At 39.6% G+C, this 23,691-nt stretch overlaps 5 protein-coding genes across 8 annotated transcripts; 4 read left to right on the top strand and 1 right to left on the bottom strand.

Moving 5' to 3' along the window:
• Positions 1-433: 433 nt before the first annotated feature.
• Positions 434-3,523, top strand: pstk (phosphoseryl-tRNA kinase). Its single transcript, XM_086303920.1, has 6 exons — positions 434-755; positions 1,455-1,692; positions 1,776-1,977; positions 2,083-2,158; positions 2,942-3,035; positions 3,132-3,523. The coding sequence occupies exons 1-6, from the start codon at positions 537-539 to the stop codon at positions 3,344-3,346; spliced, it is 1,044 nt and encodes a 347-aa protein (XP_086160046.1). The 5' UTR covers positions 434-536; the 3' UTR covers positions 3,347-3,523.
• Positions 2,376-7,305, bottom strand: LOC147323518 (zinc finger protein Pegasus-like). 2 transcript variants are annotated; one of them, XM_086303918.1, is made up of 4 exons: positions 7,223-7,305; positions 6,786-6,942; positions 6,506-6,694; positions 2,376-6,329 (listed from the first exon to the last, which is right to left on the bottom strand). In XM_086303918.1, exons 2-4 carry the CDS (start codon positions 6,919-6,921, stop codon positions 5,401-5,403), a joined length of 1,254 nt encoding a protein of 417 aa, XP_086160044.1. In that variant the 5' UTR covers positions 6,922-6,942; positions 7,223-7,305; the 3' UTR covers positions 2,376-5,400. The 2 variants fall into 2 exon arrangements, with proteins under 2 accessions (XP_086160044.1, XP_086160045.1); XM_086303919.1 differs by having other exon boundaries at positions 7,074-7,258.
• acadsb (acyl-CoA dehydrogenase short/branched chain) lies at positions 5,677-12,436 on the top strand. Of its 2 annotated transcripts, XM_086303916.1 has the most exons (12): positions 5,677-5,704; positions 7,813-7,919; positions 8,248-8,413; positions 8,502-8,602; positions 8,701-8,907; positions 9,717-9,887; positions 10,200-10,325; positions 10,413-10,505; positions 10,584-10,673; positions 10,777-10,914; positions 11,209-11,308; positions 11,831-12,436. In XM_086303916.1, the coding sequence occupies exons 2-12, from the start codon at positions 7,887-7,889 to the stop codon at positions 11,905-11,907; spliced, it is 1,302 nt and encodes a 433-aa protein (XP_086160042.1). In that variant the 5' UTR covers positions 5,677-5,704; positions 7,813-7,886; the 3' UTR covers positions 11,908-12,436. The 2 variants fall into 2 exon arrangements, with proteins under 2 accessions (XP_086160042.1, XP_086160043.1); XM_086303917.1 differs by lacking the exon at positions 5,677-5,704 and having other exon boundaries at positions 7,882-7,993.
• A 2,184-nt stretch (positions 12,437-14,620) lies between these two features.
• Positions 14,621-16,456, top strand: hmx3b (H6 family homeobox 3b). Its single transcript, XM_086304785.1, has 2 exons — positions 14,621-15,097; positions 15,378-16,456. Exons 1-2 carry the CDS (start codon positions 14,818-14,820, stop codon positions 15,968-15,970), a joined length of 873 nt encoding a protein of 290 aa, XP_086160911.1. The 5' UTR covers positions 14,621-14,817; the 3' UTR covers positions 15,971-16,456.
• Positions 16,457-17,710: 1,254 nt separating this feature from the next.
• bub3 (BUB3 mitotic checkpoint protein) lies at positions 17,711-23,256 on the top strand. Of its 2 annotated transcripts, XM_086304786.1 has the most exons (8): positions 17,713-17,891; positions 19,839-20,033; positions 20,154-20,223; positions 20,326-20,477; positions 20,988-21,146; positions 21,257-21,434; positions 21,675-21,891; positions 22,871-23,256. In XM_086304786.1, exons 2-8 carry the CDS (start codon positions 19,839-19,841, stop codon positions 22,878-22,880), a joined length of 981 nt encoding a protein of 326 aa, XP_086160912.1. In that variant the 5' UTR covers positions 17,713-17,891; the 3' UTR covers positions 22,881-23,256. The 2 variants fall into 2 exon arrangements, with proteins under 2 accessions (XP_086160913.1, XP_086160912.1); XM_086304787.1 differs by lacking the exon at positions 22,871-23,256 and having other exon boundaries at positions 17,711-17,891; positions 21,675-21,895.
• The last annotated feature ends 435 nt before the right edge of the window (positions 23,257-23,691 follow it).

Raw genomic sequence — 23,691 nt, forward strand, 5'->3', positions numbered from 1 at the left:
GTAATGACAGATTACAAATGTAGGTAAATGGTTTCACAATACATCCAATAATATCTTTAATTAAGTCCATATCAATGCCATCACAGTCATTTGGTTTCTTGGAGTTAAAGGATGTAACTACATCCATAATTTCCTCTTCATCTACTCCCCTCATAAACATTGAGTTTGCTACATTGATAGTTTTAGGAGGGTGCCCAGATTTTACAATTTCTTTAGCCAAGCTAGGACCAACATCAAGAAAAAAGTCATTAAAACAATTTGCGATTCGTTTTATGTCACTAGTCGTTGTATTTTGTATTTGAAAGTTATTTGGATATTCCAATCCTTTAGATCCTTTATTTACAATATTATTTAGTACTGTACAACACAAGGTTGGTCAAGACGTCGTTTACAATATTATGTGCTTTTATTTTGAAGGACGTCGGTAGGAAATGGCACGCGGAAGAATATGAGGAAGTTAATATCCAACATGGCTGCAAACAGAGTACAATTGTAAGTAGTAGAAGCTAGGTTGTGAAGCTGCTCTTTCGTAGCCCATGGCAACTGAGGAGGCCGTGAGTGTCAGCAGGGCTTCGGCCTGTCTGTGTGTCCTCTGCGGGCTACCCGCTGCTGGGAAGTCCACCCTGGCCCGCCGGATTCTCAGTACCGCCGCACAGCATGGATGGAGAGCCACTGTGGTGCCATACGATGACCTGATCCCAGAGCAAGCTTTTCGAACCAAAGTGGTCGAGGATGGTGTTAACCTGCAAGAAATGGTAAGGACATGATTCAAATGTAATGTGAACCAACCATCCTGCGTAATATTATCTATAGTAGGGCATTATGACTATTAGAGAACGCAATCAAAATAGTACAGCTTTACATTAAATAACATAGTTTGGTGCTAATTAACAGAAAAGGTAAAAAATAAAATAAAAAATTTAGCTCTTTGACAGCACTAAGTTAGGTCAATGTACCCATCCATGTAAGTAAATTGCATGTGTTCAGTGCTTGAAGATTAGAGGTTAGATTTGTTTTGGGGTCTTTTGGCTAATTCAGGTAACTCTCACTACACTTTTCCATCAAATGTTTTACCCTTTCCCAGTTTAGGAAAGGGTAAAACATTGACATAGATAAAACATCAGATAGTTTAGGCCATGGTAAATTTTAGCACTTGCATCATAGGATATTTGAGGATAAGTATTTTGTCCAAGGACACTTCATCATATACAGTCCAGGAGCTGGGGATTGACCCAACATTAGTAAACAACCTGCTGTAAGTCTTGAGCCAACATAAACAACAAGCTTCTTAATTTCCCTGTAATGTTACCTTCTGCTACACGATATGTGACTGTATTAATTATTCAAAGTACTTTTATTCTGCAGCAGATTGTTTTTAAAATCCATATTGTCTCCATACATCATAAGTAGCTTGAGTATGTCCTAGTAATTTTAGAACTGATTCTCCTCTCTAGCACACTGAATGGAAGTCACACAGACAAGCTGTATTGTACTGTATTGAGCAGTTCTTGCAGAAGTCAGAAATACTGCCAGAGGCACCAAGCAGCTCTGGGATCAGTGTTGCTGCCTGGGAACAGTGCACTCAAGGTCTGATGGGGCCTAAAGGTCTGAAGCCACCTCTCGTCTTCCTACTGGACGACAACTTCTACTATCCAAGTATGAGATATGAAGTTTGTCAGCTTGCAAGGAAGTGTAAGACCCCTCTTATCAACTGAATATGCCACTTAACGTATGCGGCTCTTCAAATATTAGGTTAACGTCTTCTGATGTTGCAGATTCGCTGGGTTTCTGCCAGGTCTACCTACAGTGTGATTTAGAATCATGCATCAGCAGAAACCAGAGCAGGTCTCAGCCCGTTCCCACTGAGGTGATACTGGAGATGGTGAAGCGGTTGGAGTCTCCGAATCCTCAGAAGAACTCATGGGAGATTAACAGCATTACACTTAACAGCACAGGAACTGTGTCCAAATCTGACATGTAAGGCAGCAGAAAGAGCAGCCATAAAGATTAATTACCAAAGTCAATTCATAAGTCAGGCTTTAATTTGTTGCCTCTGTGTTCTCCTATGTGGCTTATCCTCAGCCAGAGGGTGATGGAGTTGATCTCCTCTGCACTAAATAACCCACTAAGCCTGGGAGAAGACAACAAAGAACAAAAGGTGCGTCACTGTAGAGTAAACTTGAGACACATGCTAGTGATGTAGCTACAGAAGCAGATCATTTCTATCATTTCTAAAGGTTTAACGTATGAAATAACGCATCGTCAAGAGTCCTCAAATCAACAGTACCTAATCAGAGGGGGCCAACCTCAAGCATGACCCCCCCTTTAAAACAGCCCACAGACCCTAAGGAGTGAGACTGTTTATAAGTGGGTTGTCAGTTGAGTAAAATAGATTTTTGTCTATCTCAGTGGTAAAGAAAGTGACCCAGAGCCTCTTCCATGTAACTCTGAAAGTTTTAACCGTCAGCTATATTGGAACATCATTACACCAAGCTACCGTTAAGGGGATGGATGAGGGATGGGAAAGGAGACAGAGAAGGAAAAAAATGAAGGGGAGGGGTTAAGATATAACAATTATTACCATCATCATCAACATGCAATAATAATAACAATGACTCATTATTAACACATACTGTTTAAAAAAAAAAAAAACTCACTCATGATCATAAACAACAGTACTAGCAGGTAGTCTTGTCTTGATATTACATAGTAATAACAGGTCCCTTAATACTACATATTATAAGTGGAAAATTAGAAATATATTAAAAGGACGGTTTTGCACTGAGATAAGAATGCATCATTAGTAGTGGAAATACAAGAAGCCAGAGAAATACCATCATGCATAACTGATTTTTTTTTTAATCTATGTTGCTGTTTTCATATATACATTGGTATTGGCTTAAGACATGCACCTGCACATATATCATCATCTATTTTGCAGGATGCTGATCGTCTGAAATGTGCCAATAGTGTTGTCCACCAGGCTGACCAGGCCTGTCGACGCCTCATCTCTGAAGCCATGAAGACTGCCAGAGGTCAGCTTTGGATAATATTTATTATTTCAAGTTTACCAGAGCATGCTGCCACTTGAAGCCTAGCTAAATGATCAACTCGTCTTTCCCTAATTTTAGAGAATAAAGTACCTCCTGAACGCATGAGGTCTTTGGCTGCTCAGCTGAGTGAATCCAAAGCAACGTTTCTTCATAACCTGGGGAAACATTTCCTCCATGAAGTGCCATTTATCCAAGGAGAAGAAATCAACGTAGAGCATGCAGCGAAGAGAGCAGCTGAAATTTTTAATGATGACTTGAAAGAAATCTTGTCTAGAATCATGAATGACAAATAAGCTTGACTGAATAGCCAATGTACTGTATTTTATTAAATGTAAGAATTTAAAAATGCTTTTTTAAAATTATTTTTCTGCTACTAAGTGAAACACTCGTAAATGGTTGTAATGTAATAACTTGGTTATTACAACTGTGAATGAAATGTTTATTTTTTTAAATAAATTCTCCTCAACTGATTTCAGATGTCTACGTGACTTCTCTCCTGATATGGTACAGTGGTGTAATTAAGAGTATCATTATTACATTTTCTGCCCATACTAACATTATCATGTACAAACAAGTTAATGTGTCCAAGATTTGCACAAACGAAAAGCCACTAACATTAGTTCACATTACATGTAACATAATGAGGGTTATATGGGATCTATAGAGCTTAGAAAGAAAAGCGTCTGGACTTCTTTAAGTTTCTTGAAGATGTTTCACCTCTCATCCAAGAAGCTTCTTCAGTTCTAGGGTCAAATGGTGGAGAGTCCCAGATTTTAAGCCCTGTGGGAGTGTCCCTCCAAGAGGGACAATGGACCCCCTTTTGATCCTCTACCTAATCATACGAGCCAAGGTGTGAAAACGGGTGTAGGTCACAATCAGCCATGGTTTCATGTAAGCTCATTGTGAAACCCTATCATGTGATTTCCTGAGGTCAGATGGCCCAGAATGTGAATGGGCGTTGCGGCGTCTGGGAAGGGAACTCAAACTGGATTATAGATGGCAGACAGCTGGCATCATAAACCACCCCAGGTTATATGGGATCTTTAATATGGCTCAGCATTGGCTAATATACAGACAGTAAGTGGCTACAATTAATTTTAAAGTTGTATGTACACAAAGTTACTTGAGACAGTATATAAATATTTTTTAAAAAGGGATATAATACAACTGTAAAAAACAAAACAAAAAAAACCCTACTAATTGTAGTCTCTGAGGTTACATATAAATAAATATTAGAACTACAACTCCCACTGAGGAATGTGTCTGGCTAATTTAACCATGATTGAGACTTTGGTGTATAATTATTAGGCATACAAGCAATTTACAAATGGTGGTGAGAATGGCACCTCGACGGCTCCACTGTGAATACAAAGCTGGTTGAGCTTGAAATGTTTGGTGCTTAATACTGCTTTGGTGTTGTATTTTTTTTTAAAAAGCCCCACACCCAACAGCCACAACATTAAAACCACCCTCATAATATTGAATTGGGCCCCACCTTCCTGCTGGAAAACAGAGATCTAAGCATTCACAGTGTGGACACAGCACCTTTGGGATGTTGGCAGCAGGGTGATTCACTGTGGGGCTTGTTATGGGTGTGCTAATATGTGCCACGTGAGTGCTACACATTGTGCCACATGCAAAATCTTCCCATCTGAACACTGGCAAATGAACTGGTACTTGTATAGCTGCAAGACTTCATTCACCCAATCACACCACACATTCACACAGCACTTTGTAACATTCTCACGTACACTCCAACTGATACTTTGGGGGCAGCTTGAGGGTTCAGTAGCTTACCCAAGGATACTTTGAGGATCAACCAACCAACCTTCCAGTTAGTAGACAGGCCACAGAAGCCCATTTCATTGCACTGTAACTAGATAATCACTGTTATTCATTTTGCCTGTCAGTGGTTTCAATGTTCTGGCTGATCAGTGTATATAGCTGCCTTTATAAATGTGATTACTCAACAGGCTGAATGAAATCCTAATGACTCACTCCAAAGTGATGAAACACTGCAAATCCCATCCCAGTCTAATGCCAAACCCAATAAGTTGCATGAGCAAAGGAGTACAGATATCACAAGGCATTAACTAACTCTCACAACAAACTATGATGTGTTGTAAAGTGTCATTTGTGGTTTTGTACGTTCACAACTAATACGACAAGCCCAAAGTAGGGATCAAGGTAGAAAAGCAGTAAGGCAACAGTATAGTGCAGATGTAGAAGTGTAAAATGAAAAAACAACTTAAAACATGAAATGTTAAACAGTCTCACTATGTTTAGTTGCTAAATATAACCAATATAATAAAAACAAGGGCTCCATATAAGTCTGTGCTGTCAGGAATCACTTTTTATGTTGGCCACGGGCAAAATGGCAGGCAAAATCGTATTTGTCTGCGCATTTATGCCCACAGCTGTTGCACCGGAATGGATGTTCATAGCCGTGGCAGCCCATGTGAATAGTGTAGAGGATATTGTCAGAAAAGTGAATATCACAATGTTGGCAATTATACACGACCTGCTGGTCCGGTATAGTCAGGGCAGGGGCGGGTGTGCCCGACTGGCTGTTGCTAACACACGCAGTCAGAGCGTTCATGTTGTTCTCAAAGCCAAGGCTCAGAGCAGGACTACAGTTCTCGTGGCGTGAGGTGGGAGATTCTTTTTTAAGTGATGATATCTGCACTCCATTTGAGCACATTGCAACCTGTTCACTGGAGACATTATGTATTAGGATGGGCTTCTCATCTTTTATTGACTCCCTGTCTGGGGACACGGGAGTCTGAGACTCAGGGTGGAGCTCAGCCAACTGACCGGCTAGTGTAGACACCTGGTCGAGTGGGTTTTTAAAAGTCAAACCATTAGCACTCCTGTTGCGACTTTCCTTCTCATCTACCCTGGGAGCGTTCTTATACTCGCTGCTGTTTAAATGGTGGATTTTGTGAGACAAGTCAGTCAGAAAATCCGATTTTGGCATCATCACAGAGGCCGGGTTGAGATTGATCAGGAGGCGCCGCCCGAACCCCAGCGAAGCTGTCCTCTTCTGCAAAGCGCTCAGCATTCTCTTGTTGGAGAAAGGAGAGCGTGCCACCCTGGTGGGCAAAAGCTTGTGGCGGCGTCGCCGATGGTGTGACAGGTTGCTGCGGTCACTGCATCGGAAGGCGCAGAGGTCACACTTGTAGGGCTTCTCTCCTGTGTGTGAGCGCATGTGGGCTTCCAAGTGACGCTCATACGCAGATGCAAATGGGCACAGCTGACAGCGGTGAGGCTTTTCTCCTGGGCAAGGAAATAATTGCAGTTATAACTCTGATATTAACCAGCATATTTTACTGTGATGGTTTGCACAGAGGTAGGGAAGTGTCTATTAGACAAGGTTTAGACAAGGTGAAGCTTTTCAGTATTTCACTTTATCAGCTGTATATTGGGAATATTTACATGGTGGGAACGCTGACCTGTGTGGATGCGGATATGCTCTATTAAGCGAGCCATGCCCTTGTTTGCATAGCTGCAGTAGCTGCATTTATACTTTCCATCGCAGGTCCTCTCCGGGCCATCCATCTGCACATCTGACCCATCCTCCACAGACAGTCTCACCTCCACAGACGGGGGGTCCAGACCATTTTGCTCGCACCTTGGGGCAACTACAAACAAACACAGCATGACTTCAACATATGATTTTTCTTAGAAAACACGTAAATCAGTTGTTTGTATATTAGTGTGCTTCCTTCTCACCGGCTTGAAACGACTCCGCTGTCTCTTTTTCACCACACACGGAGCCTGAAATCATGTTGACATGCTGGGTTTGCTGGGTCAGGTATTCTTGAAATTCCTTTACAAAATCCACGGGCTCGGTCTTTATCTCCTCCATGTTCTTTCTCGTGTGCTGAGCCTGAAGAAAAAGATTCAAATGTGATGGCGATGTACTACAAGTCTGCTTTGGTATTCTGACAGCAGCTAACCTACTGCTGCTAGCGTTCTTAATGACTAGCCTACTGCTTTTAGCAGCAGCGCTAACATTACCTAGATTTAAGCTCTTGTATTTTAAATTTTAACACCCAAATTAAGCACAATCGTTACTGTGGTCCATATTTTGCCGTAACAACTCTAACAAACGCTTTTTCTTCGAGCTAACAGCAGAGTTGGGACAGTTTATCATCTCATGCTGTTACCTGGCGAACATGCGATCGCTTCCGTTTTTTCTGATATGTTAGCGGCCACCCAAACGCAACTGTTGCCTTCTCTATTATCGGAAAAACATAGCCTATGTTTATTTTCGTATGGGGCTGTCGTTCTCTTTCTCCCTCTCACTCTATCTATAATATATAACTGGTTGTCATTAATATATATTTATATATATATATTTATTATATTTTTTAATATGTATAAATCTGACTGCGTGAACCACACGGATCACACACAGAGATCTGAATACGCGCACATGGGTTTCAGTACGCACAAACAGATGGAAACACACGCACATTCTCACAAGTCTTCAACAATGGCCCTATATTTTTGCACAGGACACATATATGACACTGACATAAGTTTGTATATTTCGTTTGATTTCTTAATTTAATAAGTACATACAAAAAGTTAAAAATTCACAACATTAACAGGACAGACAGTGAAGCACTTGCCATTTATGTTTTTTTTCTCCACTCCTGCTCATAACGATAATCCCACAAGGACATGTTAATGATTAATGTATTGCCATTAAAGTCTCCTACATAGTGTAACTTCTCGTGTCTGACTCTTACAGGAGGTCACTGAAGGCAGAAATAGAAATGAGCCCTCTGGTGGACGTACGCTGCTGAACGTTTCATAACAAACATCATGGCTATCCCGTTGGTCAGGATTTTCTCAAAGGTTATACAGAATATTTAGGTCATTATTATTTGCATTTGAAGAGTTTCTGCGCTCATTTGAATATCTTTTCTACGGTATAACCCTTTTTTATCATTGAATTTTGTAACCTCTCTGGCTCTTGCCTACGTGACGTTTTTAGCTAACTGATGCTAATATTTGCTAAAGCTCAAACCTAAGTAGTTTCATCCCAAAATAGTTTCAACACTCAATCCTCAAACAGTGGTCAACCGTGCCCGAGATTACTGCGTAATGCTCAGTCACACTGTGTGTTCATTACTAATTATTTTCTAAGCGATGTTACATATTTCTACTGCTGTTTGTTTTTCAGTCTTTCAAACAACTCTCTCGTCCATGGGGGGCATGCCAGGCAGGATGGAGGAGCACTTCCTCCAGATCTGTCCCAGATGTGGCTTCACACCATCCCGCCGAGGTGGTCTCCTCTTTCCCTCCACTTCAGACATACACAGAGGAGGAAGGCATGATGAGGGAAGCAGGTAAGCAGGACCTCTTGTTTCATGTTGTAGTGCACAGCTGGAGACAGGGTTTCTTAAAACGCTAAATATCTGCATTGCTGCTTGACAGTGAAAAAATATGCACAGGAGCGCATCTTCCCACTTGTGTCACAAATGGATGAGAATTCGCAGATGGATAAGGAAGTGATCAAATCCCTCTTTGAACAAGGTGTACGTAACTAATTTAATCGTGAATTAACGTATATGTCATTAAAAGTACGCCAGTGTGTCATTTTTTCCCCTTCTAGTGACTCATTTGATTTTTGCAGCTCATGGGCATTGAGATCGACCCCGAATATGGCGGGACTGGCTCCTCGTTTTTCTCCTCTATTCTGGTCATCGAGGAGCTGGCGAAGGTGGATCCCTCTGTGGCTGTACTATGTGACATCCAGAACACTCTGATCAACACGCTGTTTGTCAAACTCGGTACCCCAGCTCAGAAAGAGAAGTACCTCAATCGACTGTCAACAGACATGGTAAGCAGCTTGATAATCTGGAAGAAATAAAAACAGTGTACATCAATTCAATGTTAATGTTGTCAAGTGCAACTGATTAATGTTTTCTGATCATGCTTTCAATTCTGTTTAGTTTTATTTATTTATTTAGTGCTCACAGCAGCAGTTGAGTAAAGGAGTGGACATGGTCAGCAACAAGACTATTTAATTGAAGTGTTTAAATGATGCTTAATTGCTACTAAGGGGCCTAAAGGGTAATATGAAAATATCTCAGACAGTGATTTTACATTTTAATATTGCCAAGTTTATGTGAGCCCTTATAAATTGTGGTCTCAGTTTTCTGTTCTTAGTTTATACAAGAGAAACCTGGTGTGGTCTTCTGCTGCTCCAGCTCATCTGCTTCAAGAGCACTGAAAGATGCTCTTCTCCAGGACTTGGCCATAACCAATAGTGATTAATTGCCTTTTATCATGAAATAAGCATGGCCTTCCACTGAATAAGACACCTTCGATATGCATTTATGTGTCCCTTTACTGTCACGAATTCTGGCTTTTGAGCTTGTACACTGTTGGTCTTTCTCCTCATTAGTCCAAAGATTTGCTATTTGATTCCAAAAATCATCAAAAAAAGGAAACATTCTTTGTTTTATCATTCATCATGTGATTTGTGTTCTTTGTACTGGTTTAATCTGCTGTTAAGTCAAAGAGCTTTATTTATATATATACATATATATATGCCGTTCTTTTTTGGAAACCGTATGTGTAATTTCTCTATATTTGTTCCTTGTTTATTTGTATTTTATATTAGTATTTTTGTATTATTTATACCAGATTGGAAGCTTCTGTCTCTCTGAAGCAGAGTCGGGAAGCGATGCTTTTGCTCTGAAGACGCGTGCTGAAAAGCACAAGGACTATTATGTAATCAATGGATCCAAGATGTGGATCAGTAATGCAGAGCATGCTGGTGTTTTCCTGGTAATGGCCAATGTGGATCTCTCTGCTGTGAGTAACTGCTGATGTTTCTATTCTCAGAGTGTGCACTATTTCTTTTTGAGCCTAGATTTTTAAGGCCCCTCTCAACAGTCGCTTCTGAGCTTATAAGCTAATAACAATATATTGATTGCGTTTTTTTCTTTATCTTGGAAATTACCAAGACATGCTGGATTTTTTTTTATCAAATTCATTTAACAAAAACATCAAGTGAAACTATACTTTATAATACCCACCCTCTATAGGTTCTATTGATGCTTTGTGGTGATTAAATGCGTTCCCCTGTGACAGAAAGGTAAATATAAAGTCATCTTTGTTTGGCAGGGATACAGAGGCATCACCTGCTTCATCGTGGACCGGGACACCGAGGGGCTAGAAATTGGCAAGAAGGAGAACAAGCTTGGACTGCGGGCCTCCTCCACCTGCCCGCTCAACTTTGACAATGTCAAGGTGCGACCATACATCATGTACGTTACCAGAGAAATGCCTGGCAAGTGCGTTAGATAGATTTTTTTTAAACTCTGCTCTCTGTTCTAGGTGCCAGAGAAGAACATTTTAGGAGAGATCGGTCATGGCTATAAGTATGCCATCGGGATGTTGAATGAGGGTAGGATTGGAATAGCAGCACAGGTAAATTAAAACACAAAATCTGCTCTGTTAAAATGTCAAATTCAGCAGGGCGGTGTTCTAACTCTGTGTGTGTTTCAGATGCTTGGATTGGCACAGGGTTGCTTTGATCACACTGTTCCTTACACCAGACAGAGGGTGCAGTTTGGAAAACGTATCTTTGACTTCCAGGTCACGATCCATATTTGGACTTTGGATTTTTTACAACACCTTGTGGTGATAAGGCTTGGTTCAATAAATTCTGATGCTGCTTTTGGTGCTCCTTATATTCCAGGGGATGCAGCACCAAATTGCCCATGTAGCAACACAGATTGAAGCCGCTCGGCTGTTGACGTACAACGCTGCTCGTCTGAAAGAAGCCGGAAGAACTTTCATTAAAGAGGCCTGCATGGCTAAATACTTCAGCGCAGAGGTGAGCTTACTGTTTTTGTGGTAGTACACTGTAGGACAGAATAAGGATATTTTTGGACCTGTTTAGGTATGTTGCCATAACGTTATTTGTGTCATGATTTCATACAACCAATGGTAGAAGAAGTAAAAGTTGTTGCTGAGACTCTCCTGAAGCCATGGCAGTTTTTAGGTTCTGTTACATCCTATCATTTCTGTGATATCTCTGCTGCTGTCTCAGCTAGTAATTATTTTTACAAGTTCAACTCAAAAAGTCTTTTTATTTTCTCTGTCTCTTTTTATAATTTACTTTCTTCAGGTTGCCACCCTTACCACATCAAAGTGCATCGAGTGGATGGGAGGAGTAGGCTTCACTAAAGACTACCCTATTGAAAAATACTACAGAGACTGTAAAATTGGTGAGCCTAACTCGACAAACGTGCTTGGACTCTGGATCACTCTGCAAATATTGGCTTGTGTTTGTATGCTGTTAGTGAGATTGCTGCTTAAATAAGGTGTACTTAGTGTAACTGTGGCTGGAGTCCTACTGTGAAAAGAACGAAACTTGTGAGTGCTACAGGAGGGTCAGGTGTAGATGTTCGTGATTGGAGCAGAGTGGGGCGGAGAGAGAAGGCCCGATAGCAGTGGCTGTAATCGGACTCTGCTGGAATTCTCCAGTCTGACCCCTCAGAGTGCCATTATACCAGCACACAGCCAAGGAAGCTGCCATTTCAAAATGTTACTTTTCCTTTCATCACTGCCACTTTGGCTCCCGAGCTCTCTGGCTGGAGCACCGGCAGACCTAGCTCCACGCTAAGCCTCCTTGTCTCCTGCTAGTGAAAGCGGCGGATGCATGTAGTGTGCAGAGGAGTTTGACAAAATGGACTTTGTTATGTATGGCAGGAATCTGTGCTAATGCTTTGTTTTCTCTCTTTGTGCAGGTACCATTTATGAGGGCACGACGAATATCCAGCTGTCCACTATGGCCAAGTTCATTGATAAGGAGTACAATGTTTGAAACTCTATGAGCAAAGCCTAAACGATTGTACTCTGCGATGTTACACTCCGCATTTTTCCCCCCAGTGATTATAATGGGATTGATCCAGACCATACTACTATAGATTAGTTCTCGTGCAGCAGCTCATAGTTACTGGTGTTTTGGTTACGTTTCTTCAGGTTTAGAGATAAAGCTGCTCTGGTTTAATGATGTTTATTTTGCTTTTTGTATTCAGTGAGCTTTCCATCGATTCAAATACAATGAGTAACAAACTGTATATCATTTTAAGACCTTTACAACCTTCACCCCACATTTGTTCTAGGATTATTATTAATGTAACAGTAACATAAATGATCCATACATTTGCAATGTGGGAGTTAGTTGTTGAAAGCTGATGATTAGGATTATGTTTTGGTGCCTTCGGAAGATTTGCGATTACTGAGATCAGTGATGTAAAGGTGTGTGTTCTCTCTGTATGATTCTACATCCTTTTAGGAAGTCATCTGTAAAGAATGATCTGTCAGTACTATTAAATGTGAAGTATGCTGTAGTGCAGTGTATGGTTGTTTGTATTTGCTGAGGAGTCCAGGTTAATACCAAGTTCTCTCACTAGATGGCAGCATTTTCCCGAGTGACAGCCGCTCACAGAAGCGGCAGTCAATTATCATGTCTTTTAACAGCTTGTCACCTCTAATGATATTTTATATCAATTTAATTATGCCGGTGCTTCAGATGAAAAGAGCTCGCCTTGCATAATTGACTCATTGATAATTTTGTGGGTGTGACTGATTAAATTTGCACAGGCTACATGTGCTGTGCAAAATAAGGTCTATTGTTTGAACAGCTTTTAAACTTTTAGCCAAGACTTCTTACAAATAATTATGTGGTGATATTTTTTATTACTTTTAAATAATGGAGAGGGAAAAATTAAAACAGACACGGATACTATTTGATGATTTTCATTAGTCACACCGTTTCCTAATACAGAAACTTAATGTTTTTGTAGCAGATAATTTTATATTAAAATTTGCTTTTGCTTCTTATTTCATGTATTTGTATAATACATTTGAAGAGTGAAAGGGACTGAAATGTATTTGCCCTCATAAAAAAATTTAGGATTATGTGTGTGTTTCTAAACGATCAGTATAATTCTTGACACCACCACTGTATCTGTAACAAAAGCTTTGAATTTAAATATGAATTGAGTGTTATTTACTGCTGGGACTTTGCTGATAGAAGTTAGAATCAAACGTGCTAGGCTGCAGTGTAATTGCATACAAACACCTGTTCTTTAAACCTAAATTTCTGTCTTTTTTTAATCACATAAAGATAGAACAGAAAATCAAGCCTGCATTTACATCACTGATTGAGTGTACTTTGTTTGCCCCTCTGATCCACTCTGACTCGTGGACCCTCCCCCCCTCTCTTTAATGAACATAATCTGATGAAAACACAGCTATTTGCTTTTCACTTTGCATCGGCAAAATGCTGCTCAGCTAGCCTCTTTCTCCGCCCCCATCTTTAACACAGCTATGAGACCTCTAATTATGCAAGGATTCAAGTAGCTTTTCACAAAACACAGTGTTGTCCTCTAGAGCTGGAGAGCGCTCCACGAGCTAAAAGGACAGGCTGCATATTTGCAGGTTGAGCAAATTCAATTTGTTTGATTAGTTCTCTGCATTTGCTTCAACTTTGGTTTAAATGGTGCATCTTAAATGTTTTTAGTGTCTCTTTTTTTCTTTGCGTATGCCTATACCAAATAGACACGCAAAATGTTGATATCTCTTCCGTTTTTGGAGATATATGCTCTTAGTCTAAATAGAGATCAGAAAAGCAGTGTACTTATAAATTCATTTTCTTTCCTGGTCTTTCTTTCGTTCATCATACGCACAAATAAAATGTGACCAAACAGCTCTTATACATGTCTCTTCAGGTACACAATTGAAATTTGCTTAATTCAAGTACTAGCACTGTTGTATGTGTGAAAGAAACAGGCCTATTGTCATCCTCGCGCATTAGATCACCTGCTGCCCCTGTGGGTTTGTCTGCTTTGGTACTAAGCTGATGTGAAAAGACTTTATCACGATGGTTAAACATTCAATTTGATGTCTGCCTGTAGCGCTTCCTGGCTAATAAAATTACACCGAAGTCAATGCGCTCCGGTGCAGGTGAAACGAACAGCTTTCCTGCCGAACACACGCGCGTCAGGACGCAACAGAATAGTGGCACGCCGAAATCGTGCGTCATAGTGTTCAGCGTCCGCGTTTAATGACAAAAATCATTAAATGACTAAATATTTAACAATTTTCTGAATCTTTTTGTGCGTTAAGAATAATACTTCGCCATTTTGTTATTGTATATCGTAGCTTACATTCGTGCGTAAATCCTATGCGTAATTTGTTTAATAAGGCTAAGTTGCTTGATTTCGCTGGACCATTTAATCAATGGACCATTTATTCAATTTACTGACAGGTAATTGTGGCTCGCGCACACCCCTCATAACCCTGATACATTTTCCTCTTTTATCTAATTGGTTGACAAGTGGGTGCGTACTGCTGAGCCCGAAGCCAAAACTCTCGCGCGGCCTTTTTCTTTGGAGTCCATTCTTGTCAGACCCCCACGCGGTTTCATCTCAAATCCCATTTGCTATTGTACCTGTCCAATAGCAGCGACCGAGCACGCTTTAACTCGGATGGCATTTTTATTTCATCACTACGGTCGGGAGCAAGTCTGACTCAGTGATCTCTGCGCTCTCACGCTGATCATTCTCGTGGGGGGGAAGCTGGGCACAGCTTTACGCGACTTTCTGAGTTTTCCCTCCATCTTATGCGAACTATTTTAGCTCGGACTTTAACGCCAGAGAATCCTTTAGATCTGTTTAATATCTTTTTTCAGCTTTTGATGGTGATCCCTGTCGGACAGTAAACGGTGATGGCAGACTCTGATACTCAAGAGGCTCGCCAACCTGCAAAAGACTCGCCGTTCTCCATAAAGAACCTGCTGAATATTGAAGACAAACCCACGAAGCCAAAAAGCATCCTCAGCTCGCACAAGGGGGTTTTGGAAGGCAGTTTCTTTTCTCGGCTCGGTGATTTGTCTGTTCCTCGATTTGAGCTGCCAGCACAGAGAATTGGACTATCCGCGCAATATCTGGAAAGAGCATCTACCTGGTGGTACCCCTACACGCTTGGAGCACATTTTAGGACTGGAGGTAAATTATTGTTTTGCTTTAGACGAGGGACGTATAGTGTTTTAATATTAATTCACGTTCTTCTATCGGGAAAAGCTGTGGTGTATTCAACATCGTGAATGGATACGTAAATCTTAATAAAAACGTTTTAAATACTTTAAACTCTAAATTAAACTTAATGTATCCCAACAATAAACCAATTACATAAAGGGGAAAATAGAATAGAGGTAGGATAGCTTTCACTGCAGAATTGTTTGTCGTTGAAGAATAGGTTTTAACAAGATAAAATGTTTTTCTCCAGGGTCTGAGAAGGTCAGCTTAAGAGAAGCATCACAGGCACCGGACAGGCGCTCTCCGGATCTCCAGAAAAGTGATCAAGATGCCAAAGATGAAAGCGCCGACGATGACATCGCCCTGGATGAAAGTGACTCGGAGGAGCCAAAGAAAGAAACAGACCAGGAGGACGACTGGAGGAGAAAAAACGACGAGCTGGACTCCGAGAAGAAGCCCTGTCGGAAGAAGAAGACGCGCACCGTGTTTTCCAGAAGTCAGGTCTTTCAGCTGGAGTCCACTTTCGACATTAAGCGCTACCTGAGCAGCTCAGAGAGGGCAGGCCTAGCCGCGTCTCTGCACTTAACCGAGACACAGGTGAAAATCTGGTTCCAGAACCGGAGGAATAAGTGGAAAAGGCAGTTGGCCGCCGAGCTGGAGGCGGCCAACCTGAGCCATGCGGCGGCACAGAGGATTGTGCGGGTTCCCATACTCTACCACGAGAATGGAGCCCCAGAAACGAGCGGGGGCCCTGCTACAAACTCACCGGGCGGCCAGGCACTCCTGGCTTTCCCCCACCACATGTACTATTCTCACCCAGTCCCACTGCTGAGACCCGTTTAACATTTGTGTCATAAAGCATTGTACATTTGTTTTTAAATGAGAGTGATTAACTGAAAAAAAATTGTTTTGTATATTTTGTAGATTGAACGGACACAGTTATTATTATTATTATTATTATTATTATTATTATTATTATTATTATTATTATTATTATTATTATTTGTAATCATGCTTTCTTCTACTAAAGTGTCCTTGAGCAAGACAGGGTCCCTTTTACAGCTCCCACGCGTGTGGGGAACAAAAGTAATGGATTTTCTGGTTATTTTCTTTTTTCTTTTTAATTATTATGATCCATTTTGGGTGCATATATTTGAACGTATTAAGTTGAACAGGGTTGGCTGTCTATATGTAATTTACAGAGATTTGTGTCAGTGTTTGAATGTGGAATTAAATATTTTAATATTTTTCAATATTGTGCAATACTGTTGGCTTTAAATTAGGCTGCCAGCCTTTGTCTCCCATAGGCCTATAGCTCACTTGGTAATAGTCAGGACAATCATGTCATTCTTAAAAGACCCCCCCCCCCCCCCCCCCCCCCCACCACCAAAAAAACAACTGCAGATGATACAGGCATTTGTCTTTTTGACGCAGTGGTTGGCGTAATTTTAAAGCCATGAAAAAGCCAAAAAAGCCTCTGTTTTTTGTGTATGGTTTTCTTCTGATGTTGTTATTGAAATTCTGTATATTATATGGTCTCGCACTCAGTAAAAATTAATTCAAGCAAGAAATGTTTCCTTTTATATAGCCTTGGTGTGTGCAACACGAATGTTTATTCAAGTCATGTCGTTCTTGGTTTCAAACATTTGTGAGGGGTATGTTCTTAAGGGTTCTTAAGCTTCCTCTAATGCTGATCCGTGTTTTATTTTCGAGCCTATCGAAAATAAAACACGGATCAGCATTAGAGTGGCAACAATATTTATACCGATCACTTAGAAAAATAAACAACTGCATTCTAAATAATAGGAACGTTGGATGAACCAAATGTTGGGTTTCTGTGAAGCATTTAGGCCTCAGCGTCAGCTCTTTTCATCATATAATTTTTGCTTTATATAATTAAGAAAAAGTATTGCGGAAAACATGTCCTATAATTAGAAGAAGAAGAAAACTGTCACATATCCACACAAATTAGAATGTACTAGCCTAAATTACAAAATGAATCAGAAAGATTGAGAGCCGGCCTTCTTAATTTTTCATAAAGTCATCACGTTACTATATGCTTTATTTTATTATTCTTTTTTATTATTTTCCTTATTGAATAGCGCTTGAGAGCAGCTTAAACTAAAATATACCATTACATGTGCCTCAATATGGTTGATTTATGGTGGTTAATTTATGTGGTAAACTCCTAGTCAAACTTCAAAAAGCAAAAGCAAAAAGCCAAAAACAAAAAAATGGACAACAAAAAAAGGCGCATTGTACAGGTGCCTGTTTCAAAATGTGCTCACTTTTCTCTCAGCTTTTCTGCTACCTGTTTATTTAACATATGAGCTATACAACTTCATGATTTTAGAGTAAAACCACAGATAAATGCTTGCATAGATAGATAGATAGATAGATAGATAGATAGATAGATAGATAGATAGATAGATAGATAGATAGATATCAGGCCTATTCATCTTAGAAAGTAGGCTCTAGGAAGAAATACGGCGTAAGACAGAAAAGGGACCCATGTCACGTGTTCTGTATTGAGACAACGGAAATAACCATAGAAATCAGCTCAGCCAATGAAATCGCAGGCGCGAACTTGAACATTTCTTTCAACCAATCAGCGCCTTGTGGACCGTCGGTAGCGAGCTATCCTCACGCAGCCACATTGTGTTCTCGTATATTCATATATTTTTATAGTTAACTAAAAAGGTATAATAATCGCTCTTGGCAAATAAACCAACTGATCACGTCCGAACGACATCTGACTGAAGCGGTAAGTGAAGTGAAACTACTAACATTTGTGCTCGTTGCTTTTGCCCTTTCGAGCTAGCATTAGCTAACACCAGTGGCAAGAGTAGTAGTGGGCTTGGTGTAATTCCTGGATTTAACTGAACAATGAGTCCAGTCAGTGTGGAACAAAAAGTAATGCGGTTATAAAGTCACAAGTAGCGCAGTCATTCAACTGACAGAAAGGCATATAAACATGTATTTTAGTTTATATGGTTGCTAGCTACTATTTGGGGCGGGTATTCTGTCGGTGGGCTGCATTGAAAACAAGCAACAAAGCCTTTAACCAACTGCTGTTAGGCTGTGTTTGCGACCAGGGAATTTATGTAGCTTTATAATGTGTATGAAAACGCATGTTTGGTTTTCACTGAAGCCACTAATAACTTCTAAGTAATAGTAACCCTTTATAAGGGAGTCACTGAAAGACGTGGAAATTCAAAATTTCAAATCTGAAGTGTCATTGGAGCACGTTGTGTTGCAAATCACAATCAGTATAATGACTTCTCCCCATCTTAGGTAAACATGTTTCCAAAAAGTGTGTCTATAAAATAAAGTACTGGAAAAACTTAGAGATTTTAGGGAAACATTTTTATCTTGAATAATACTGGCATTTGTCACAACGATAACAGCAGTCCTGTTCTGTCACAGGCCTTATGATACTTGAAGCTTCTGTAAGGTGACATAATTTCCAATAAGACATTGTAACTAAATATTTATCATTTTCAGCAACAATTTAAGTTTTTTCGCTGCATGTGTATCCACCTGGATCTAGGGTTTATATACGGCATGGTACTTAAAAAAAAGTTCCAACTACACAAATGCAAAATAAAAGAGAGAACATAAATATCCAGCCATCTTTGAAGGTGCGCATTAACAGTGAAGCCTAAAATGAATCTAAAACGGTGATGCAGAAATTGTAAATGTATAACAAGGAGTAAAAAATGGTATAACTAGTGGTGGTACCACTTATTTTCTCTTACATGTAATTCAGTCCAAAATAAACTAATCGCATATATTGAAATACTAAGTCAATTTTAGCAGTAACAAGACTCACGGTAAAAAATACATGGATGTATGCTTATAAAATGAACTAAATATAGCATCTGTGGTTCTATTTATAGCCTGAAAATGTCAAGTGGAATACATTTGTCACTGAATCACTTTATGTTATTACACAAACTTGTGGCAAGGTTCAATATACAATTGACATCTGCTGTCCTACGTTTATAATAGTTTTTTATTTTGTTTGTTTTTCATAACACAAGTATGGCTTGCTAGATACATCCGGTGTATGTGTAAAATGGACTTGACATCCCTTGTACCAGTTTCAGGTGAACAGGTCATATGATCAAATATGTTGCTACAGTTTTTATGCCACACACGTCTCAAATTTCTAGAAATCCTAAACAAACAACACCTATGTCAACTTCTATCACAACTATACAACTGGAACTATATATATATGTGTATATATATATATATGTGTGTATATATATATATATATATATATATATATATATATATATATATATATATATATATATATATGACCTGATCTTTGCTGACTCACTGGGAGGAATCCATGGCTCTACAATTTCAATATGAAGCATTGGGGTGCTAATTTTGGCTATTAAGTTACCAAATATAGCTCCTTGCCCAATAAAGTGTTAAAAATTTCTGTACAGACATTTTTTTCCAAATGAATGAGGAAATGAATAAAATATGTGTTTTGACAGTGTCATAGATGTTCATAGTGGAGCAGTATTTAAAACTGGGCAGTTAGATCGAAATTAACAGCCCAGTTTATAATGTTTGACCTCTGTTGTGTCCTGTTGTGATTCCAGTCTAAATGTCAGTTAGGTTGCATTAAAACACCTTGCAGGGTTGATTACTATTAAAGTTGAAATCGCCTGCTCATTTTTCTCTGCTGCAGATGACAGGCTCAAACGAGTACAAGCTCAATCAGGGACCAGAGGATGGCATCTCTGCTGTCAAGTTCAGTCCCAGCACAGCCCAGTTTCTCCTGGTTTCCTCTTGGGACTGCACTGTCCGTCTCTATGACGTGGGAGGCAACACCATGCGAATGAAGTACCAGCACACGGCTCCAGTTCTGGATTGTGCATTTTATGTAGGTCACATATTTTCTGCTTAGGTTTCTTCTTGTTATGTTATAGCCTTGAAGTCTGGTGTGCTCAAATAATAATAATAATAATAATAATAATAATAATGATAAACCTTTAACTTTCAGGATCCAACACATTCTTGGAGTGGAGGTTTAGATGCACAGTTAAAAATGCATGATTTGAACACAGACCAAGGTATGTTACTAATCTGGTAGGTGGATTAAAAACTTCCAGTAGTAAAACATATTTGTTGGAATGCTTTCATCTATATTCTGCTGGTTTCTTCTCTTTAAACAGACACAATTGTTGGAACACATGATGCTGCCATTCGTTGTGTAGAGTACTGCCCAGAAGTTAATGTCATGGTAACAGGTAGCTGGGATAGATCAGTTCGACTGTGGGACCCACGAACGCCCTGCAACGCTGGCACCTTTACTCAGCCAGACAAGGTAAAGCAGTAGAGCCACCACTGAGCTTAACCATATTGTTTATAAGATTGTTATATACATGTTTTCAGATCTAAATCACTAGAATTGCTATTAAAGTTTAAAAAAGAAAACATGACATTTTTGGAGATTCATCCTTTTTCAAAGCAACAAAGTATTTTGGATTCTCAGGAGGGCATTACAGGTTTAGCAGTTGTTATTGAGAATGAGTTGATAAGACTATTAATGAAAACAGGAAAATTTTTTGATGGATTTTATTTACATTTTATTTTGGCTTTACTCCTAATACTGGTACACAGTGATGTAGCTATTAATATATTTTCTAGAAAGCTCCCTACATTAGACATTGTAATTGTATTCATTTACTTTCCCATAATGGTTAACAAAGAAAAAGATGTTAAGTTTAATATGTTTGCATGTGGTTAAGTAATGTTGTATGCATATACATTTCATATGATTTTTGGCACTGCTAGTGATGTCGCCATCTTGTCTCATAACTTGTCTTTGTCAAAGGTGTATACCCTCTCTGTGGCTGGAGATAGGCTGATTGTTGGCACAGCAGGACGACGAGTACTGGTGTGGGATTTGAGAAACATGGGATATGTGCAGCAAAGAAGAGAGTCCAGTCTGAAGTATCAGACGCGCTGCATTAGAGCCTTCCCCAACAAACAGGTAGACTATAAAATATGAAGACTGTTAAAACCTGGCTGATAATTTGTTCTTAATAGAACCTGATAATATAGAGTCAAATTTTAACCTCATATTTTCTGTCTTGGCTCCAGGGGTATGTCTTGAGTTCAATTGAGGGACGTGTAGCTGTAGAGTACCTGGACCCAAGCCAGGAAGTTCAGAAGAAGAAATACGCTTTCAAGTGCCACAGGCTGAAGGAAGAAGGAATCGAGCATGTTTATCCTGTCAATGCCATCTCATTTCACAGTGTTCATAACACCTTTGCCACAGGTAAGATTGGCTAGTTAGTACTTGACAAAAGCAGGTATTTGTTTATTCTTAGATCTGTCTTAGCTTATATATGTATATACAAAAAGAGTCAGCTACAGAAAATATCTTAGATTTTTCTCTGACCTTCACCTCTTAACTGCCAAGGTTGCATCCAGAACTCTTGTTAATATAGATCCATATCTCAGCAATAACAAGGCCGAAAACTTTTTGAGGTTGACCTTGAACCTCTCCTTTTACCAGGTGGCTCAGATGGCTTTGTGAACATCTGGGATCCATTCAACAAGAAGCGTTTGTGTCAGTTCCATCGGTATCCAACCAGTATTGCATCACTGGCCTTTAATAATGATGGCACCATGCTTGCAATCGCCGCTTCCTACATGTTTGAGAAAGGAGACATCAGCCACCCAGAGGATGCCATCTTTATCCGCCAGGTCACAGATGCCGAGACAAAGCCCAAGTGAGTCTTCCTCTTGTCTGCTGTGCAAAGTACTGCTCAGAATGGCAGTTTCATACCGCTGAATCTCTGAGCAGTGCTGTTTACAATGTGCAGGTCGAGCTGCAGCATATGCTGATCTTTATCTCTGTCCATCCACTTTTCAATATCCGATAGTGAAAGATAGATGAGAACTTGAAGTCCTCCTTTCACTTTGTACATCTGTGGCTGTTATAAATATCTACTCAGTGACCAAATAAACATAAACCTTCTATATAGCATGAGGCAGTCCATTAAAGTGGGCCTGTTATAAATACTACCCCTGTTTTGTCAAAGTCAAAAGAATTGAGGTGTTCTTTTGACTTGTTTTTCAATCCAGACCTAAAGTATTTTAAAAGGAATTCTTAATATTTCCCTCTATATCTAATTTGAAATAAATCATAGATTTTATTAGAGTTCATTTTCAGCTTTATTTGAGTAAGCTGAATAGGTACTGGCAGGTAAACATCCATAATAGTCTATAAACATCACAACATACTTTTCAAATACCAGATTGTCTCTTTCACCGTCAGCCATACTTGTCCCTAGAACCTGGTTGCAGAGCTCAACAGTTTCTTGTCATGTGTTTGGTAACCACGACCTGGCATTTTGAGGCTTATCTTTGTGGTGTATATCATAGCCATGACTATACTGGGACTCTGGCCAAAAATCCAAATCTCTTTAAGGTTATCTTTTCCTTCACCTCAGGATGCCTTAAATGTGCTTTTTTTTTTCATTGGAGCTTTTAGATGTAGAAAGACTGATTGTAATCTCAATAAGCAGATGTTAAAAGTAATTTTAAAGTACCGACTTAATTAAAAGGTGAGTGGCTTTTGTCGAGAACTTCGAAAAGAAGCAATGATACAAAACTGTAGTTACCAAATGGGATATGACTTGTCTCCATGTATCAATTCAGTGATTGCTCAAGTTAATTGAATCTCTTCTTGTGTTTTTTGGTTTACAGGTCAACCTAAGTGCACAGAGGAAGACTTCCCTCTGCCTTTGAAGCCTTTATCACATTGGATTTATCTGCTGGCATCCAGTGTACCATTACTATATCGTTTCCTGTCATTTCTTTCCATTCCCAAACCGCATTTGTAATTTAAGTAACAGTTGTTACATTTTCTGCTCGTTTCTGGTCTGTGTTAAATATTTCATTCTTTTATGTATTTGTCTTGTTCTTTCTCGACTAAAATCATTTTTGTATATACTGTACCTTTTTGACTTTTCTTTCCCCTTGGTCTTTTTGGTATTTTGACATTTTAACAAGGCACAGTTGCAGCTGTTCGTGGATCAGTCTTTCAGTGCTCACAGTTTGATACTTGGAATTTAATAAATGTTCAAATATGACCATCATGAAGTTAATTTATACTTTGTCACATACTACCTGCATGAACAACAGCTGGAGAAATGCTAGGAATGTGTCAAGGCAATAAGGATTGTTCTCTTGATGATGTGTTGAGGGAAAGTGATGATCCACTCATCTTGCTGTGGGCTCCACTTGCCCCCAGACAGTGACCTCTGCTGATAGACATCAGAGGTCTTTGGCCTAAACAAGATCCAGGTTTATTACTGGGGAAAATTGGGAGAAAAAAACAACTAAACTTGATGACCCAGCCTATTTAATCATCCTTTTTTTCATCATCCATTTTTAAGTGTGTGTGTATATACATCTCTCTCCCTCTCTGTCTCTCTCTCTCTCCCCAGATATAGATATATCCCTTAGTAGTGGATTTATGGTAACTTCCAACCTATAAACAATGAGCTAATTCTGCTGTTTTAGCA

This window comes from Aulonocara sp. 'chitande type north' Nkhata Bay, linkage group LG8 (assembly GCF_057382095.1).
Source record: "Aulonocara sp. 'chitande type north' Nkhata Bay isolate Kocher_YH1m ecotype deep benthic linkage group LG8, A_spYH_male_GT1.1, whole genome shotgun sequence".
NCBI classification, from domain to species: domain Eukaryota; kingdom Metazoa; phylum Chordata; class Actinopteri; order Cichliformes; family Cichlidae; genus Aulonocara; species Aulonocara sp. 'chitande type north' Nkhata Bay.

Excerpts from the sequence above, each read along its gene's own strand:
- pstk (XM_086303920.1), top strand. The coding sequence starts at position 537 with ATGGCAACTGAGGAGGCCGTGAGTGTCAGCAGGGCTTCGGCCTGTCTG. Across the intron at positions 756-1,454 it reads GTGTTAACCTGCAAGAAATG|CACACTGAATGGAAGTCACA; the intron begins GTAAGGACATGA and ends TCTCCTCTCTAG. Across the intron at positions 3,036-3,131 it reads AGCCATGAAGACTGCCAGAG|AGAATAAAGTACCTCCTGAA; the intron begins GTCAGCTTTGGA and ends CCCTAATTTTAG.
- LOC147323518 (XM_086303918.1), bottom strand. The coding sequence starts at position 6,921 with ATGGAGGAGATAAAGACCGAGCCCGTGGATTTTGTAAAGGAATTTCAA. Across the intron at positions 6,695-6,785 it reads AGCGGAGTCGTTTCAAGCCG|TTGCCCCAAGGTGCGAGCAA; the intron begins GTGAGAAGGAAG and ends GTTTGTTTGTAG. Across the intron at positions 6,330-6,505 it reads GCATATCCGCATCCACACAG|GAGAAAAGCCTCACCGCTGT; the intron begins GTCAGCGTTCCC and ends TTCCTTGCCCAG.
- acadsb (XM_086303916.1), top strand. The coding sequence starts at position 7,887 with ATGGCTATCCCGTTGGTCAGGATTTTCTCAAAG. Across the intron at positions 8,414-8,501 it reads AGGCATGATGAGGGAAGCAG|TGAAAAAATATGCACAGGAG; the intron begins GTAAGCAGGACC and ends GCTGCTTGACAG. Across the intron at positions 8,603-8,700 it reads AATCCCTCTTTGAACAAGGT|CTCATGGGCATTGAGATCGA; the intron begins GTACGTAACTAA and ends TGATTTTTGCAG.
- hmx3b (XM_086304785.1), top strand. The coding sequence starts at position 14,818 with ATGGCAGACTCTGATACTCAAGAGGCTCGCCAACCTGCAAAAGACTCG. Across the intron at positions 15,098-15,377 it reads AGCACATTTTAGGACTGGAG|GGTCTGAGAAGGTCAGCTTA; the intron begins GTAAATTATTGT and ends GTTTTTCTCCAG.
- bub3 (XM_086304786.1), top strand. The coding sequence starts at position 19,839 with ATGACAGGCTCAAACGAGTACAAGCTCAATCAGGGACCAGAGGATGGC. Across the intron at positions 20,224-20,325 it reads TGATTTGAACACAGACCAAG|ACACAATTGTTGGAACACAT; the intron begins GTATGTTACTAA and ends CTCTTTAAACAG. Across the intron at positions 20,478-20,987 it reads CCTTTACTCAGCCAGACAAG|GTGTATACCCTCTCTGTGGC; the intron begins GTAAAGCAGTAG and ends TCTTTGTCAAAG.